The 19,827-nt window shown below is 35.3% G+C and overlaps 1 protein-coding gene across 2 annotated transcripts; it reads right to left on the bottom strand.

The window, feature by feature from the left end:
- Positions 1–3,925: 3,925 nt before the first annotated feature.
- LOC117329100 (piRNA biogenesis protein EXD1-like) lies at positions 3,926–17,336 on the bottom strand. Of its 2 annotated transcripts, none has more exons than XM_033886829.1 (11): positions 17,192–17,336; positions 15,055–15,123; positions 14,456–14,525; positions 13,566–13,711; positions 12,638–12,738; positions 12,014–12,205; positions 10,056–10,136; positions 8,130–8,276; positions 6,516–6,707; positions 5,063–5,273; positions 3,926–4,829 (listed from the first exon to the last, which is right to left on the bottom strand). In XM_033886829.1, exons 1-11 carry the CDS (start codon positions 17,301–17,303, stop codon positions 4,075–4,077), a joined length of 2,076 nt encoding a protein of 691 aa, XP_033742720.1. In that variant the 5' UTR covers positions 17,304–17,336; the 3' UTR covers positions 3,926–4,074. The 2 variants fall into 2 exon arrangements, with proteins under 2 accessions (XP_033742720.1, XP_033742722.1); XM_033886831.1 differs by having other exon boundaries at positions 4,548–4,816.
- Between the last annotated feature and the right edge of the window lie 2,491 nt (positions 17,337–19,827).

The raw sequence follows: 19,827 nt of genomic DNA, 5'->3' as shown, positions 1-19,827 counted from the left end.
TATATAGAGGTCTACACTACAGGTAGACTAGTAATACATGGAGTTAGGTGTGTAGTATATAGAGGTCTACACTACAGGTAGACTAGTAGTACATGGAGTTTAGGTGTGTAGTATATAAGGTTACACTACAGGTAGACTAGTAGTACATGGAGTTAGGTGTGTAGTATATAGAGGTCAACACTACAGGTAGACTAGTAGTACATGTAGTTTAGGTGTGTAGTATATAGAGGTCTACACTACAGGTAGACTAGTAGTACATGGAGTTTAGGTGTGTAGTATATAGAGGTCTACACTACAGGCAGACTAGTAGTACATGGAGTTTAGGTGTGTAGTATATAGAGGTCTACACTACAGGTAGACTAGTAGTACATGGAGTTTAGGTGTGTAGTATATAAGGTTACACTACAGGTAGACTAGTAGTACATGGAGTTTAGGTGTGTAGTATATAGATATCTACACTACAGGTAGACTAGTAGTACATGTAGTTTAGGTGTGTAGTATATAAGGTTACACTACAGGTAGACTAGTAGTACATGTAGTTTAGGTGTGTAGTATATAGATATCTACACTACAGGTAGACTAGTAGTATATGGAGTTTAGGTGTGTAGTATATAAGGTTACACTACAGGTAGACTAGTAGTACATGGAGTTTAGGTGTGTAGTATATAAGGTTACACTACAGGTAGACTAGTAGTACATGGAGTTAGGTGTGTAGTATATAGAGGTCTACACTACAGGTAGACTAGTAGTACATGGAGTTTAGGTGTGTAGTATATAAGGTTACACTACAGGTAGACTAGTAGTACATGGAGTTAGGTGTGTAGTATATAGAGGTCTACACTACAGGTAGACTAGTAATACATGGAGTTAGGTGTGTAGTATATAGAGGTCTACACTACAGGTAGACTAGTAGTACATGTAGTTTAGGTGTGTAGTATATAGAGGTCTACACTACAGGTAGATTAGTAGTACATGGAGTTTAGGTGTGTAGTATATAAGGTTACACTACAGGTAGACTAGTAGTACATGGAGTTTAGGTGTGTAGTATATAGAGGTCTACACTACAGGTAGACTAGTAGTACATGGAGTTTAGGTGTGTAGTATATAGAGGTCTACACTACAGGTAGACTAGTAGTACATGGAGTTTAGGTGTGTAGTATATAAGGTTACACTACAGGTAGACTAGTAGTACATGGAGTTTAGGTGTGTAGTATATAAGGTTACACTACAGGTAGACTAGTAGTACATGGAGTTTAGGTGTGTAGTATATAGAGGTCTACACTACAGGTAGACTAGTAGTGCATGGAGTTTAGGTGTGTAGTATATAAGGTTACACTACAGGTAGACTAGTAATACATGGAGTTAGGTGTGTAGTATATAAGGTTACACTACAGGTAGACTAGTAGTACATGGAGTTTAGGTGTGTAGTATATAAGGTTACACTACAGGTAGACTAGTAGTACATGGAGTTTAGGTGTGTAGTATATAAGGTTACACTACAGGTAGACTAGTAATACATGGAGTTTAGGTGTGTAGTATATAGAGGTCTACACTACAGGTAGACTAGTAGTACATGGAGTTTAGGTGTGTAGTATATAAGGTTACACTACAGGTAGACTAGTAATACATGGAGTTTAGGTGTGTAGTATATAAGGTTACACTACAGGTAGACTAGTAGTACATGGAGTTTAGGTGTGTAGTATATAAGGTTACACTACAGGTAGACTAGTAGTACATTGAGTTTAGGTGTGTAGTATATAGAGGTCTACACTACAGGTAGACTTGTAGTACATGGAGTTTAGGTGTGTAGTATATATAGACCTACACTACAGGTAGACTAGTAGTACATGGAGTTGAGGTGTGTAGTATATAAGGTTACACTACAGGTAGACTAGTAGTACATGGAGTTAGGTGTGTAGTATATAGAGGTCAACACTACAGGTAGACTAGTAGTACATGTAGTTTAGGTGTGTAGTATATAAGGTTACACTACAGGTAGACTAGTAGTACATAAAGTTTAGGTGTGTAGTATATAAGGTTACACTACAGGTAGACTAGTAGTACATGTAGTTTAGGTGTGTAGTATATAGATATCTACACTACAGGTAGACTAGTAGTACATGGAGTTTAGGTGTGTAGTATATAAGGTTACACTACAGGTAGACTAGTAGTACATGGAGTTTAGGTGTGTAGTATATAGAGGTCTACACTACAGGTAGACTAGTAGTACATGGAGTTAGGTGTGTAGTATATAGAGGTCTACACTACAGGTAGACTAGTAGTACATGGAGTTTAGGTGTATAGTATATAAGGTTACACTACAGGTAGACTAGTAGTACATGGAGTTAGGTGTGTAGTATATAGAGGTCAACACTACAGGTAGACTAGTAGTACATGTAGTTTAGGTGTGTAGTATATAGAGGTCTACACTACAGGTAGACTAGTAGTACATGGAGTTTAGGTGTGTAGTATATAGAGGTCTACACTACAGGTAGACTAGTAGTACATGGAGTTTAGGTGTGTAGTATATAAGGTTACACTACAGGTAGACTAGTAGTACATGGAGTTAGGTGTGTAGTATATAGAGTCTACACTACAGGTAGACTAGTAATACATGGAGTTAGGTGTGTAGTATATAGAGGTCTACACTACAGGTAGACTAGTGGTACATGTAGTTTAGGTGTGTAGTATATAAGGTTACACTACAGGTAGACTAGTAGTACATGGAGTTTAGGTGTGTAGTATATAAGGTTACACTACAGGTAGACTAGTAGTACATGTAGTTTAGGTGTGTAGTATATAGATATCTACACTACAGGTAGACTAGTAGTACATGGAGTTTAGGTGTGTAGTATATAAGGTTACACTACAGGTAGACTAGTAGTACATGGAGTTTAGGTGTGTAGTATATAGAGGTCTACACTACAGGTAGACTAGTAGTACATGGAGTTAGGTGTGTAGTATATAGAGGTCTACACTATAGGTAGACTAGTAGTACATGGAGTTAGGTGTGTAGTATATAGAGGTCAACACTACAGGGTAGACTAGTAGTACATGTAGTTTAGGTGTGTAGTATATAGAGGTCTACACTACAGGTAGACTAGTAGTACATGGAGTTTAGGTGTGTAGTATATAGAGGTCTACACTACAGGTAGACTAGTAGTACATGGAGTTTAGGTGTGTAGTATATAAGGTTACACTACAGGTAGACTAGTAGTACATGGAGTTAGGTGTGTAGTATATAGAGGTCTACACTACAGGTAGACTAGTAATACATGGAGTTAGGTGTGTAGTATATAGAGGTCTACACTACAGGTAGACTAGTAGTACATGTAGTTTAGGTGTGTAGTATATAAGGTTACACTACAGGTAGACTAGTAGTACATGGAGTTTAGGTGTGTAGTATATAAGGTTACACTACAGGTAGACTAGTAGTACATGGAGTTTAGGTGTGTAGTATATAAGGTTACACTACAGGTAGACTAGTAGTACATGGAGTTTAGGTGTGTAGTATATAAGGTTACACTACAGGTAGACTAGTAGTACATGGAGTTTAGGTGTGTAGTATATAGAGGTCTACACTACAGGTAGACTAGTAGTACATGGAGTTTAGGTGTGTAGTATATAGAGGTCTACACTACAGGTAGACTAGTAGTACATGGAGTTTAGGTGTGTAGTATATAGAGGTCTACACTACAGGTAGACTAGTAGTACATGGAGTTTAGGTGTGTAGTATATAAGAGGTCTACACTTCAGGTAGACTAGTAGTAGATATGGTCTAATTTAGAAAAGACATGAGCTTTAAAGTATAGTTTGCATGTAAAGTAAAACAAAAAAATCTCTACGGGTATCTACAGTATTTTCGAGCATATTCTCCGAGATGCTCTTTGAGAATATATTGATAACAAAAACTTTTGTTGCATTATATATTGATAACAAAACTTTTATTGCAGTATTAGCTCTAACAAACTAATGTTAAATTGTTGTAACACAAGATCTGAAATATAACTTTGCTATAGGCCAGCAGAATTGTTACTTGGTATGTGAGGCACATTCTGGCATTTCACCTTTTTATTAACTATTTTTAAAATTTTTGAAAGCATTATATATCAATTTGTGTTTTTCTAATCTACTGTTAGAAGAATTCAGACTGTTTTGTAATGCCTGGAGAGGGGAGAGTTTCTTTGAAGGTGACACTGGAATGGACTGGGGTGTCGCTGGCGTTTCCTGATCACAATGCTCATTATTCTCAGTGTGGTTTGACATAAGGCTAGTTTTAGTCTCCATCTTGGGTGACATAGTCAGTTCTCGTGAAGACTGTGGTGGAGAGTATATATTTAATCTGTCTTCTTCCAAGTGCTGAACACTTTCTGCCTGGTTCTCCCTGAAGTCTGGTGGGCCTGCATAGTAGGATGGAGATTTTATTTCTTGGTTTTTGCACTTTTTCCGGCGGTCCATTCTGTTGTTCTCTAAAGTTCCAGCAGGACGTATTGAAAAGCCTTCCAGGGAATCACATTCAGATGTTTCTCCATTTTTGTAGGCTAAGGATCGGATAAGCATACCAGTTGTTGGCTGCCTTGTTTCACTATTAAGATTAGATATTGGACCATCTGTTGTATTTTCTTGCACTTTGGGTGATTCTGTCTCTGACTGGCTGTCTGTTGAAGAACCATGTCTACTGTGTAAAATTGGGCCAGGAGTTTTCACTTTTTTTGCATGTTCTTCTGATGCCTGCTGCTTCCTGTCTGGTTTAACATCAGACTGATCTGTTTCACTTCCTAGGGCACCCTTTCTTCGCAGATCTTCAAATTTGCTCCTGTAAATAGTTCCTGTAAAAATAAATTAAATTTCAAAACTTCAAAAACATCAGTATGACTAGTCAAATCCTATCTAAATAGAGTCTACAACATTCAGATTAATATGTAAATATAAGTACAGACTCCTATTTCTCACATACTTCACAGGGTGATCCTGTGCTTATGTCACAATACAAATTGACAGATGAATTATAAATCTATAGTCCCTTCCAGTATTATATTGGTCAGAATCAGTGTGTTCTTACCTTTAAACCTGAAACTGTTAGGATCGGCCTTGGAACCCATGCGCCAGATAGAATCCCGACTGTCAATGACATCTGGGTCCGTTAAACCATGACAGTTCTCATTAAAACCATTTGTGTCCTGGTTACACTTCCAATTATTATAGTTTTCATAATTGCGGGATGTGAGCCGACCAAGATCTTTGAAGGCTGTTGGCAGGAGATGAATTGATGACTGCAAGGAAGAAATATGTATCGATTATTTAACAAATTACAAGACAGAGGAAACAAAAGGCTCAATGGGCCGTTTAGCTCACCAGGTATTTAATTGTTTGGTGATTATATCTACACAAATGAAATTCATTCTAGGCCTTTCAGGTAATCAGAAGAAGTCCTTCATATGTTTAAACCAATTTCACCTCTTTGGTTTAAGATCTTTTTGTTTCACAAACTTGGTGGGGTTTCATCATAGGAACCTAAAAGCCAAATATCATAATTCTTGTCCTTAACAAGAAGAAGTTATTTGAATATACATGTATAACAAATTGACCCCTGTGACCTTGAATATGGGTCAAGGTTATTTCTTTTAACAAACTTTGTGGGGTTCAATCCCAGAAGCCTACCAGATAAATACAAATGTATCATGATTCCAGAAATTTTGATTAGTGGAAGAAGTCTTTGGAATTTTTTAAAACAATTGGCCCCTGTGACCTCAAATATGAGTTATGGTCATTTTTTTTTTCACATCCGAGGAACCTGTCGGCAAATAGCATGACCCTGGGGATCTCAGTTGGTCAGAAATGTTTAAATGAGACACCAGACGGACTACACACAGATGGAGGATGGACAACGCACCACGGCATAAGCTCACTTGGCCCTTTGGGCCTGATGTGCCCAGAGGGCCTGTATCTCTCACCAGGTTCACCTGGTTGAATTTGACCAACTGTCAAAACAAGGTTCGTGTTCAATTCGTTAATAGCTTTTTTTTTTTGTCTCACAAATAAAAAGAGGCCTATTTAATATCAGTATAGTATTATTCTACTGCATTCCAAAACATTATTTGCGTTTATTTATATTTTACACCTTTTAATCATGATTATGCTCAGCGTATTATTATCATATAGAAACTAGAAAATGTCTGTAAGACATAAATGCCCCTGCTGCCATTTGACACCCAAAAATCTCAGCAGTTCCATGGATTAGCCAATTACACAGCATCGCGACAAGATGGGAGAGACATTTCATGTCTGGGACATAAAAAGACATTTACAGTGTATCGTGACCAATTCCACTAAAGCTAAATGCTGATGTAAATAATTATTGCATTTCTTTTTGTCCAATGAAAAACACTACACCAGGTAATAATAACAAAATTATTGTAATTTATATTAATGTGTTCATAATAAATGTCAGCTAACCACATACTTTGATAGAGTGTCTGTATATTGTCCAGTATATCAGAAGTACATGTACACACCTGGTGCTTGTTTGCCTCTTCATTGTTGGCGTCCCTTGTGTGTGCAAGGTAGACGTCAACACCAGCGACAAACTCAGCCATCATTTTCTCCATCAGGATAAGTCGGAGGTCAAGTAGGTGCATCACATTCTTACATGCGGCCTCCAATAGAGGGCGTCCCGCTGGTCTCTCCATCCATACCTGCTGGTCTTCCTGATAGAACAAAAATTAACATTCATTCACAAACCATGCAGCTGTTTTTTGTAAAATCTAGTTATACTTTCATGAAAAAAACTGACGTCAAACAACACCTTGGAGGAGTAGAACTGGTACTTGTAACTCACTAGTAACCTACATTTAAAGAAATACTAAACACACAATGAAACTGAGAACTCCTCTTTATTAGAAGGCACTGCTAGACCACACAACTGATGTGTGTAGACAGTTTCATGGAGTTATCTTCCAACGATATTAGAGAATACTCCATAAACTTGATGACTATTTGTTTCCATGATAACACAAGTGCAATCAATGATTACGAAAGCTCACCGGCGGCAGCAATCACATTATGCATTCATTTTTTATGTATGTATAAGCATGTCATTTTGAAATTGTACGTCACATAATATCGCTCCTAGACCTCTAATGGATGTATAAACCAAATAAGAAGGGTGTGGACCTACAAGCTTTCCAAAACTGACCCCAAAAATCTTTAAAGAGGGTTTTTGTGCCAAAAAATTTAAGTCCATTAAATGGTAAAATGCGAAAAAAAAACTCAATTTTTTTCTGCATGATTTTGCCATAACATCGCTCCTAGACCTCTAACGAATGTATAAACCAATTTAGAAGGGCATGAGGTGTAAACTTTTGGACTTACAAACTTTCCAAAAATTGACCCCAAAAACTTTAAAGTGGGTTTTGGTGCCAAAAAAGTTAAGTCCACAAAATGGTAAAATGCGAAATAATCACAATTTTTTTCTGTATGATTTTACCATAACATCACTCCTAGACCTCTAATGAATGTATAAACCAATTTAGAAGGGCATGAGGTGTAAACTTTTGGACTTACAAACTTTCCAAAAATTGACCCCAAAAACTTTAAAGTGGGTTTTGGTGCCAAAAAAGTTAAGTCCACAAAATGGTAAAATGCGAAATAATCACAATTTTTTTCTGTATGATTTTACCATAACATCACTCCTAGACCTCTAATGAATGTAGACACTAAATTAGAAGGGCATGAGGTGTGTTATTTTGGACTTACAAGCTTTCCAAAAACTTACCAAAAAACTTTTAAAGTTTTGGGGTGGGACGCCGACGCCGGGGTGACAGCATTAGCTCTCGGTTACTCGTAACCGGTGAGCTAAAAAGTACCAAAGATATGTTTAAACTGGAAAGATCTCAGTAGCAGCATGCACTACTAGAATACAGGATTGATGTGTGTAGAAAGCTTCATGGCATTATCTTGAATGATTTTGGAGATATGCTGCAGAAATGCTAAAATCAGTGATTTTGCTTATTTGGTTTCATGGTAACCATGAAACTGTGACATGAAAGGCACTACAAGACCACTTTTGTTGGGCAGGTGATAATGAGTTAATAATTGAAAATGCTGAATTGCTGACAGGTGATTTGTACCTTTTTGTGGGCAGCACGGACTTTCATGAGCTGTATCTGTTCTTGTGGAAGGTCAAGGTGATCAAACAGCAAAGCCTGAAGGCTCTGAACATACCGTGGCCAGTTTCCATGCCCTCGAAACATACGGTATACAAAAGCATCTGCAACCTACAAAAGTAAACATATAGGCATGTTCCACTGAACATAACATCCCCAACTTACAAATGTAACATATAAACTTAGGAAGTCTAGGTACATGTGTATGCCAATTATTACTGTTTTAAAGTTACTTGTGGGCCATTTCTTTGTTAACAGATTTTTTTTTTTTAAAATCACATGCAACATTGAGAATGTTTATACCCATATGGTCCATGGACACTGAAGATGGTAGGCAAACTACCAGCTTAGTCCTTTGATACAACTGTTTGTGAGGTGTCTTTATTATAGATCTTCATGCTTACATGTAATTGGTAATGGCTATGTGAATCAACATCTCTCTTAACAGTTTACATCATTGCATTGTCAGTAAAAGTTGCTCCAATATCTGAAGAAAACATTGTGTTTACATCAGAATACACAAAGGGAGCAGCAACTGACCCTTCTAGGAAGATTGCAGTTCTATTCAGCTAACTTTTACTGTAAATCACTTCCCCAATACTTTATTCTGCAATTCTGATCAAGAAATGACTTTAAACCTAGACTCCAGCATCCAAAGGTGTTATTTCTGTACAAATAATCATGAAGGATTTGAATTCAAGATTTACTCTCCTCACGTATTAACGCAAAAATAAATCCTATGCGAAATGTAAGTGACTACACTACAGTATACACTTTTGATAAATTCATGTAAATATAACATTTAATTTTATATTAATTTTATATCTATACTAGATGTAGTACTCATATGATTGCCAGCTTGAAACGGTAAATTTCATGCAAGATTTTTAACATCATATAAATGTACGTCAATGTTATAGAAGGCCACATCTTGCCTCTCACAGTAAAACAGCAAATTAATCACTGTCACGGAAACTTGGCTCGAACAGACATTTAATGTTCTAGTGTAACCCAGACTTAAGAGGATTGACTTCTTGCTGAACAATAACAAGTTAGAGGCCCTGTCGCATTGTTTCGGCAGGCCTTGAATGCTACTTCCGCAGGCAATTTTAGCTACCTTTCCAACAAAAAAATAGCATCAGAGTTTACAAACTCTATTCATTGTAGCACACGTATGAATGACTTCGTGAAGCTCTACAGTCAGGAATACAGGGATGTCATTTTAATGTACATATATACTCTGTTTTAATCAAACATATATCTGAATTTAATTTAACATGTATGTCTAGCAGATTTGTTTGTATTTATATGATATGGTATACAAACAAATATAAAATTAATAGAAATCTATATAAAAACATGGATGCCATCCACAACTTTTTTAACAAGAAAAATAATCATAGATTTATTGAATATACTGGCCCTCCATCAAAAGTTACAATGACCTTGACTCAAAAAGCCTGGAAATCGATCTTGTCTAAGATATTATGGCCCTTTATCATTGAGTGAAATTTTTGACATTTACTTATTACATACAGCATACCTGTATATAACAAGATGGATAGAGAAGAAACCGATAGTCCCACTAGTTATATGTGCAGGGAACGAATAAATGATGTTACTGACAATTATTATTACACACTAAATCTATTGCGAGACTCCCACATATCTTGTACAAAGTGTGACAAATGACCCATTTATCTTGATTGATGACCAACAAAAAATAATTACCTGTCAAAATCAACTGGATCATACCAGTACTATACCGGGTAGGTATACAAGATTACAAACGTGTTATCAGACAGTAATGTGTAAACACTCAGACAAATAAGTGGCCTATAAGGGGGATTGTAGTGCATACCTTTATCATTATCGACCGTAAATACGTACCTGTGTATCAAATATGTTACGGAGAATAACTCCAAACTGGTGGTGTAGGAGGTCTGATGGAAGGCGACTGTCGTGCATCACCTGTGAAATCAGTACAATATCAACTGTCATTAGTTCACACAAATAATAATAATTTTCCTTACAATTTTAGTCTTGACAACTAAATCTTTTTTTGTGGTGGTTTTCTTACAGTTAAGGTTTTTCTTACAGTATTAAGTAATTTGAAATGATTTTCACAAACAGTATTTTGTGGTGGTTTTCTTACAGTAAAGTTTTTCTTACAGTATGAAGTAATTTGTAGTGATTTTTACAAACAATAATTTGTAGTGATTTTTACAAACACTATTTTGTAATGGATTTCCCTCAGTAAAGTTTCTTTCCAACAAATATGATAATTCAAGGAATATGGGACATTCAAGTTATCAGAGGTCAGTCCTAGATTGTAAGGTACTGAAAATATGTTTACAACAAACATAATCTTAACGTAAAAATTATGCTGTTCGCCTATACCTCACAAATACATGTGATTAATAATAATTTTAAATACTAGGTATGCCATCCTCAGGACAGTGGAACAATTCAAAATCCCTGGAAAATGATTTTTGATTACTCCAATTAATGTTCATATAAACCATTAAACCTGCATGAAGGATCAAAATATAGGCGAAATGCAATAGTATATATAAATATAAAATGGCAGGAAATAAGAAGACAGTTTTTATAAGTGCATTCCTGGATATTTAACTGATAATTAATTATCTTCATTTTGTCATTTTAATGCACATTGTGAAGATTACTGTTTATTACTGTCCCAGTATATTTTGGTTTTGAAGTTTCTAAATTGTTCTCAATTTACTGCTTTTTTTCTCTATATCTAAATTGACCTGTATCAAGATTAGATATTTGATTTTTGACAACTTTTGTCTCAGAAATGTATTGCTTGTTACCAATAGATGGGCCTACCTTATCTGTTCCGGTGATTTATTGAATTGCACGTTCATTTCATATGCATTGTACAAACGTTTCACTATCAATTGATTTAAAACATACAACATCTTTTATTGCTAACAGAATCTCTGTTGCAGAAACAAGCTAACGTTAGGTTTTAATTGCCTCAATCACAGCCATTTTTGTAAGCCTATTTCTTGGAAATGATGCCAGAACCAATCAGATGTATTCTACTTTCATTTTACGTATCAAATACAGAAACAATTGGTTATTTCACTTATTGATTGCCAATTGGAAAACCTTTGACTAAAACCAGTATTCGGCAGATGAGGGCCATTTTTATCAACCCAAGAGCTGACTTTCCAATGTCACATCAACTAGAGTGTGTACGAGTGACCTCCCCTTGTACAAACTAGAGCAGCATGCGTCTTAATTTGTCCAGAAAATAGTTCGGAATACGCAATGATAAAGCAGGTCATTGTGTATGATTTCAACACTCTCCTATAATATGTGTATCTTCAAAAATATAAAAGCGTTAATCATATTTACTAAATTACAAACAAATATTTTGCGGAAGGAGATAGTGTGTTGTTGGTTTTTTGGGGGGAAACAATTTCCAGTCCAATCCTGAACTCATTGGGAAATATAGAAATTAGCAAAATTTTGATTCCCTCAAGAGTTCCATCTGAATTTGTTGTCAGGAGAATCGGCAATGATGCCTGTTGCGCCTATAAATGAACAGATCAAGGAAGACAACTCTAAGACAGGGAGGTCCAGAGTACAAATGGAAGATTTACATGGTGTTATGGGTGCTAACGAATAACCAGTTGAAACAGTTAAACCTGAATGATAAATGATAGCCACAGATCAAGAACAAAGCTAGTCCTCAGATTTTCAGCACATGTAGATTTTTAGTTCTTTGTCACTCAAACTGTTTCAACCAGGTTACACACAGCAGCCTATGACTTCAATATTAGTTTCTTTTTCATAGTACATAATAACAACAGTACCTTCAGAATACCACCATCTTCCATAAGGTCTTTCAGGCCTTCATCGAAGCATTCCTTTCCCATAGTCAGCACATCAAAAAGAAAAACTCTTTGGCGTACAACAACATTAAGCCAGCACAGTGTCCCCGACCTTCCGATACATACACCTTCCAAAGCAACGCCTATTGTCTTCTGCGTGTAAATCTCCCTCATCTATACAGCAAACAGGGATACACATTAGAAATAAAATTTACTTGTATTAACAACAACAGGTACAGCCCTTTTTTCACCAGCCATTGTTTATCTCCATCTAGGAAAGCTCATAAAACAAAACTGAGACTGATGGCTCCATCATTATTGCTAGTTATTTTGAGATCAGCAAGAAACTAAAATATGTACCAAATTAAGGGTATGACTCAAATAAGATAACATGAATTTTATAAGTCTTTGAAGATCAAACATATGTCAAAAGTTGGACAGGCAAAGTAATTAAGTTTAATGGCATTAGCAATACTTAAAAGAAAGTAGAAAAATACCAAATTTGTTTTTAACTTCTATCATAAATTCAGACCTATTCTGCCTGAAGAGCTAGTAGTCCTGAACAGTATGAGAAACACTTAAGAGAAAACTACAGTATGGGCGTACCGCTTTGTCAAACCTCTTGTTGACTTTGTTGATGACCACAAACAAATTGTCTGAATTTCCACAGTCTTGGTCACTGGAGTCATTGTCAGAGCTCTTGGATTCTGAAAAACAATTCTGACATTAACATGACTTCCTTCAATCAAATTATAATGCAAATGATAATGGAATTGTACTGTTAAATATAATCTTCATATTCAATGCTCTGTCAAAGGCCATCCCTAGATCATCACTATCTGTAATCAATCACTTTTATCAGACAAAATGTAAAAGTGTTCAGACATATTTTATGAACAGGTGATAGATCTACGGAGAAAAGGGTGTAAAATTACTCTTTTATTATATGACTACTGAATGCTGATTGGTTTAAACAGTCTACACAGGTCAAAATTTGATGCGATATTAACCTGCAATGATGAAAATTTGCATGAGAGGTTAATATTGAAATCCAAAAACCCAGCAGTGAACCACAGAGGTTAACTGAATCCAAAACACCTGCTGTAAATTATTGACCAATCAGACGCGAGTAAAAATTAACTGACGTCAGTAAAAGTTAACTCTGAACAGTAAATATGGCAGATGAATCAGTCACTTCAGTCTTGACAGACGTATACAAAACAAATGCATTTTGGAAATGTTTCTGAGGAGGAAGTAGCAAGAATCTTGAATGAAAAGGATGCAAAAAATACAAGGAGAGTCACGGAAACAGCAATTTCTGTCCTGTGCTTCTATATTATCAATACGGGGTTGATAAACCATTGTGAATATGAATTTTTTTCACATAATAAACTACAATTAAAACAAAACAAAATCCTTCAAATTTGCTATATGTTAGCTATTTAAAAAGTAGTTTCGTTAATACATGTATATTAAAGATTCTGTATGATTGATAAAACAATATCAAGATCTCAGCAAATTGATATATATGTACCTGTTTTAACGGTTTGTTCAGAATCAGATTTTAAATCTTCCTTGGACGATATTCGCTTCAGCAGCTTATGTTTTGTATCAAATGATTGCAGTCTGTCCAGGTGTACTGGGCTGTATTTGGAAAACATCATACGTGGACCAGACTCCCTAAATCAAACAGAACAGAAATTATCTTTGGTTTCTACAGGAATATAAAGTTTGCATGTCACAGTGGGATACAGTTATTCAAGCAGATGATATACATATATATCATGGTAATTATTACGTCATTCATGGAGTAATGACAAAAGGATTTAGCAAGGTATTGAACATAATTGTGACACATCATCATCATCATCATCATCATAACTCCAGGGTTTAGTTAGTACCAGGTAATACATTTTGGAGCTGTTGTTGTAATTTTTGCTGGTATAATTTTCTATCGGGAAAATTTAGGTTGAATTTGGGAAAATTTGAAGCTGATTTTCAATTGGGAATGAGACCTAGAATAGAAGTACGAGGTAAGCCTCCACACATGCACCCATCTACTAAGAATCTTGCTATACCGAGTAGACAGCAGTTGAGAAGGGTGATGATTGATAATCACTTTCTAAGATACTTTCCAACTGCTCCTATTTGGGAGAGAAATTTCCAATTTTTGACCATACTTAGAGATGTGAAGTATCGTAAAAATAATTCTAACCTAGTCATAATTATAAATCCAATAGTTCCAAAAGAAACCATAGCATCAAATGTTGCCTTAAGATATACATGTTTGTTAAAAGATTGGCTATAATATTTTTTCCTGAAACTTGATATCTTGAACATGTGCAATTCAAGTCAAGCTGAAGAAGTCTAGTGGGTGAAAGCTACCCATGAGATAGTCTTTTGATACGCGATGTTCTTACACACCTCCTTTCTGGAACAAGGTGGTCATTCTTCTCTTCTTTCTTGGGCTTAATTTGCCCCTCAAGAACATCAACTGTTTAAACAAGCAATAAAAAATTACCAAACCTTTTATAAAATTTGTGTCCATTCTTTCAGTTCAAGGCTTTAGGAAATACTTTGCCTTCCCAAATATATAGGCAATTAGGTGTTACAGATGCTGAGGTAGAGGCCCAGCATGAGTCATATATCACACTTCAGCTACTGAAAATAGACTTATTTTGGTGTACTCAAATTTTAGAGGTAGCAGAATCTAATCTGATTTTTTTATTACGTAAAATGAATGAGTGCACCCAAAATGTTTGACATAGAAATCAATATTGGAAGCAATAAAACTTGTCATTAATTTGTGGAACTATGTATATCAGAATCAAAAACATTCAAATAAGATTACTGCTTAAACATGGTACAGTATTTTCAGTTAGTATGTTTACTATAGTATGCAAAGAAATATTGCATATGCAAGGGGAAGTAACTCTATCAACCTTAGAAATCACATTATTTTTAATGTTTTTTCCACAAAAAATAGTCCGTTGTACCCTGCTCATATATTATATGCAACTTACCCGACACCAAATCCTCTCCAAAGAAATGCTTTAGACCCTGAAACTTCTTTCCTGTTGATGGAATGACCACTGAAAAGAAATTTGGAAAACATCATGAATCAAAGTTTCTATGAATAGATCTTAGGGTTCTGTATCCAAATCAGATGAGAAAAAATGTTAATCATTTCACTGTTTCAGTTTAAAATATTTTTTAAAATGATCTGTTCTGGGGTCTGCTATCTAGAATGTTCTTTATTGAAATATTGAATATCATGGTTACTTCAACACGGAGGGGTGATTTTTTTTTAAAGCCACTTGCCCCAGTCAAGTAAAGCTCAGAAATCCATTTGCCAGATTGCAATTTCCACTCACCCCATACTATATAGATGCATTTCAATAAAAGATATAAAATCTCAAATGAAAAATTATCTATTGAAGATTTCACCATTAAATATCAACTAAGTTAAAAATATTTATAACCCATAATACATGTTATTATTGACATTGCATAATGTTTTGTATTATCTTCTGTTTCTTTCTTATTGTTGTTTGTTTGTTTGTTTATTCCTGAATTCCAGGTCTGGATTCCTCTCCTAATACGGCACTAGTTGCACAGATCACACTTTCTATTTTGATAAACTTAAGATTGTTTTACAATTACAAAATTCTTCCCTCGTTTAATAAGAACATTTTGTTAAGTATTACAGTACGCAACCTCTATTTTATACTTAGCTGCAGTTTCTATTATTTTCATCAGCTTAAATGCACAAAATCTTTTAAACCAAATCAAAGGGCACGCCCATACCGAAAATAAGCACAGAAAAAGTACAGAAAAGTACTAAAAAAGCATTAAAAAAGTATGCTTTTTTTACTCAATTTGGAACAGAGGGTTCGATCACCACACTCAAACCACACCAGACATCTGACTGTCAAACCGAACTTCTGGAGTGTTGGTAAAAAAAAATTCAGACTCGCTTCATTTGTAAAGGGACTGGTTTGGTATGCCTCAATAAATCTCTGGTCAGTTAACTGAGGCTAGATTCCATTGATTAACACAGTGTCTTTAGTGTGTCAGTCATATGTCTCCCTTCAGGCAACTGTTCATGGTCACAAACTTGGTGCAAGCTCATGATCACATTTCATTACCCTCGATAGTCCAGGCCCAGGGGTTACAATAACGTATGCTTCATTCTGAAGAGATCACATGATCACAAACCTGGACTATCAATAATATTTTGTATGCAAATAAGATTTTAAAACATTTAATACCTCTGGCAACTCTCTGGCAAACATATGGTAACTTTGAAAAAAAAATCTACATTTTAATAACTAATGCCAGGAAAATTAACATTGTTTTTAATCAACTGGATACATAGTAAATAACAAGTAATGTGCTCAAAAAATATAGTGGTGGTTGAAAAGTTAGAGGCACCTATAAAAAGTAAATATTAGAAAAGTTTTTAACTAAATAACTAATAGGTCTCTTTGTTCAGACATATTTCATAAAAACAAATTTATTCTCAGGAGTATAAAGTAATAGGCTCGACTCTACATCAACAATAGGCAGCTTAATGGGCACATGTTTATGTATCGCTATAATAGCTACTTATAGCTATACCATTATAAACTGAGGAATAACACCATTTTTGGAGAAAAAAAATGTAAGCGTGCAAGCTACCTGAATCTTGCTTGGGATATTTATAAACAACATTTTAACACAATACAATCAATTTCGATTCAAAATAACTGAATTAATTCGGATCTTAACTGCTTTCACTATATTGTTGTTTATAAACATCCCCTGCAAGTTTCAGGTATCGCAGGAGTTCGACACAGGACCGAGAAGGACCACTTGGCCGCGCCCATGTCGGTTCCATGAATCGAAGCTGCCCGGTCCTGTGGACGTAACGTACATCTGGATTGATAGGACAGTTATCACGAGAAGGGTATATAGGTACCGGTGAACTCGACCCACCCATCCCGTCGACTGGACACCGCTAGCCCCGTGAAAGGAGACATAAAACCCGTAAATCGGCAGACCTACATGTACAGTGACCGGAGGCAATGTGGTGGTCCAGAGAAAGTTGATTCGTTGATTTTTGTTGAGCCTTAAAACAGTGTGATGTAACTTATGTTTTTAACAGGGTTAATCTAATACCTTTCTCCAGAGTAAGCTTCCCGCACGATTGGTCCATAGAATGTACGAATCCTTCATAATATGTGCCATTGTCAAGCAAAATCTTCACTCGTCTTCCAACGAACTCGGCCATTGCTAATGTTTCCGTCAAGGGAGGTCACTCTTATTTCTAATAGAAAGTGAAAGTAGTATGATAAAAAAAATCTCGTTTATCCAGAGACTTAAATTGTATATCAAGTCTCTGGTTTATCATTACATTTATATAAAAGAGGTTTACCATGAAATTTTAACTACGCTCTAAAACTTTTTGTGATTTTTCGAAGTTCATCAGTCAGTTTTGACACAGAAGACTAATTTGAACCATTTAAATTACAGGTTTGAACTCTGAAAGTGGGTCTTCAGAAAGAGTTCTCACAGATAAGTTTCAGGTGGATTCGTTGATATGCACAGAATTAAAACATTCATCTGGGAATTTTGGATAGAAGTGGCGAAAATTATATATATATATTTTTATTTAGAACAGCTAAAACTTTGGTCTAACAAATGCTTTTTTTTAATCACGGAAATCATTATCAATATCCTTTCGGACCCTTCATTATGAACCAAAATTAAAATTTTGCCGGAAACTCGATTCTGATAGTTCTCGAAAGTATTTAGGAGAAGTATTCATTTACCCAGAAAAAAGTCTAAATATTTCTTAAATAGGAAAGTATGGGTGGGGGTCCGTGCCAATAACTACATAACGGTAACGAGTTAAAAAAGTAGCACGTTAGCATAAAATGCGAAAGTAACGCGTTACAATGCAACAGTAACGCGTTACATTTGTAAATGAAATAAATCTATCAGAAACGTCAATACAAAGTTTCTGAAACTGGTCAAGAGTTTTCAAGATCTACAAAAAAAAAACAAAAAAAAACACGCACACACACAAAACAACAACATCATCATCTGACAATACCAGAAAGTGAAAGAGAGCAGTTTTTCCCACGTCCAAAGTAACGTGGAATACTGTTCGAAACATTCCAACGATAGAAAGCTATATAGCATTGTTTCTGTTTACCCTGTATGCTCTTAGGCGCCACGTAATGATAATTGTGAGAGTGAAGGCAGTACTCGTTATGACGACTTCGAGCCCCTTAACCAACAATTGATCCATCCTAATAAACAGGAGGTACATAAACACTAAACAGCTTCCTTAGAGGATTGGTTGACGTCACAAAATCCTCTATTTTTCGTTATTCCCAACGATTTCTTTTATCAGGAGGTCACATATCCTTAGGCCAGTGCTGTAAAAAACGTTTTCTATTCATTAGCATTTTAAAAAATGTAATAAAAAAACACACGAAAGTTTCACGATAACTTGTAGATCTAGCGAGTAGCCTAATTATGGGTTTTAACGGGTTTTCATTTTTCATGATGCGAGTTTTTCAAATATCACATTATTTTTAAAACTCTAGCCTTGGCTAGATTGATAAACGCTAATCTAGCCAAAGACAAATTTTTAGTTTTAAAAATACTTTTAAAGTGCTGAAATTGTGTGGTAATCTTCTTGTCTTTCACTCACTTAGAAATGACATGTCGGACACGACTCCCAATCACAGGTATACGCGCTTACTTGCTTGAATTCAAAACGATACGACAGTATTGCATGAAATGTAATTTATTTATTAGAAATATCGTTTTTAGTATAAATAATGAATACGATTTTGTTATAATTATTATTTGAAATCAAATAGGCGTGTTTGTGTTTAGGATGCGTGTTTCTGTTAAGGATTTTTTTAAAGATATATATATAACTAACACGTCTACCTTGAATCTTGGTTAACTCGAAGACTCGGATAACTCGAAGTTTTGTTTCCCACGATCCCGATGACTTGGAGTTAACGAGGTTTGACTGTAATGTAATAACGTTATTTCTAGGTTTCAATAAAACGTTAACTGAAAACAATTTATACACCTTTTTCAAACGTCATCATGGTATTAACAATTAAAAAAACCACATACATTCTCTATTGATTGATACGAAAACGAATAAAATAGTATCAAGACATTGCTCTTTAATAGAAAAATGATAAGTTTTAATAACATGTGTATCAAATGAATCCATCAAGGGAAGCAACTCGTGCAAGACTAACACGGCATTGAAATCGGGAGAAGGATCTCTTACAAATCTTTTCAACACCATTTTAGTTTAGCAAAAACAAATTCACTAGATCATCTAATATTATAATGTTAACATATATCACATGCATACAATGTATATTGCTTATACGTATTTCCCAATTTATATCAATTTTAGACAAAAAATTCTAATAATAACCATCAAGAATTCCATTGACGTGATTCTTTATCGTATACTTAGGGAATTAATCCCTAATTATTAATTTTTCTGTTACTACATTATTTATTGAAATGTTCACACGGACTTTGTACCAATGCTGCTCCCGTTTACATGTGTAGCTGGCTGGGGCCGGACTTTCTCATATTTGCAGAGTTGCATGTAATCCCTACCGTGAATACATGTAATTCACAAGGCAGTGAAGGATTACGTGAATAACTTATGATAAATGTAATAAGGTAGGTTACATCTCCCAACATTCGTAAGCTGAAGATATGTGTCAAAGATTGATAATGCAATTATGAATAAGGTTCTTAAT

This window comes from Pecten maximus, chromosome 6, assembly GCF_902652985.1.
Source record: "Pecten maximus chromosome 6, xPecMax1.1, whole genome shotgun sequence".
NCBI lineage: Eukaryota > Metazoa > Mollusca > Bivalvia > Pectinida > Pectinidae > Pecten > Pecten maximus.
This window is presented reverse-complemented; position numbering and strand designations above follow the sequence as displayed.

Coding starts and splice junctions, on each gene's coding strand:
- LOC117329100 (XM_033886829.1), bottom strand. CDS start 17,303: ATGGCCGAGTTCGTTGGAAGACGAGTGAAGATTTTGCTTGACAATGGC. Junction 10,137..12,013: donor AAGATGGTGGTATTCTGAAG/GTACTGTTGTTA, acceptor CTGATTTCACAG/GTGATGCACGACAGTCGCCT. Junction 5,274..6,515: donor AAGAGGCAAACAAGCACCAG/GTGTGTACATGT, acceptor TCTTCCTTGCAG/TCATCAATTCATCTCCTGCC.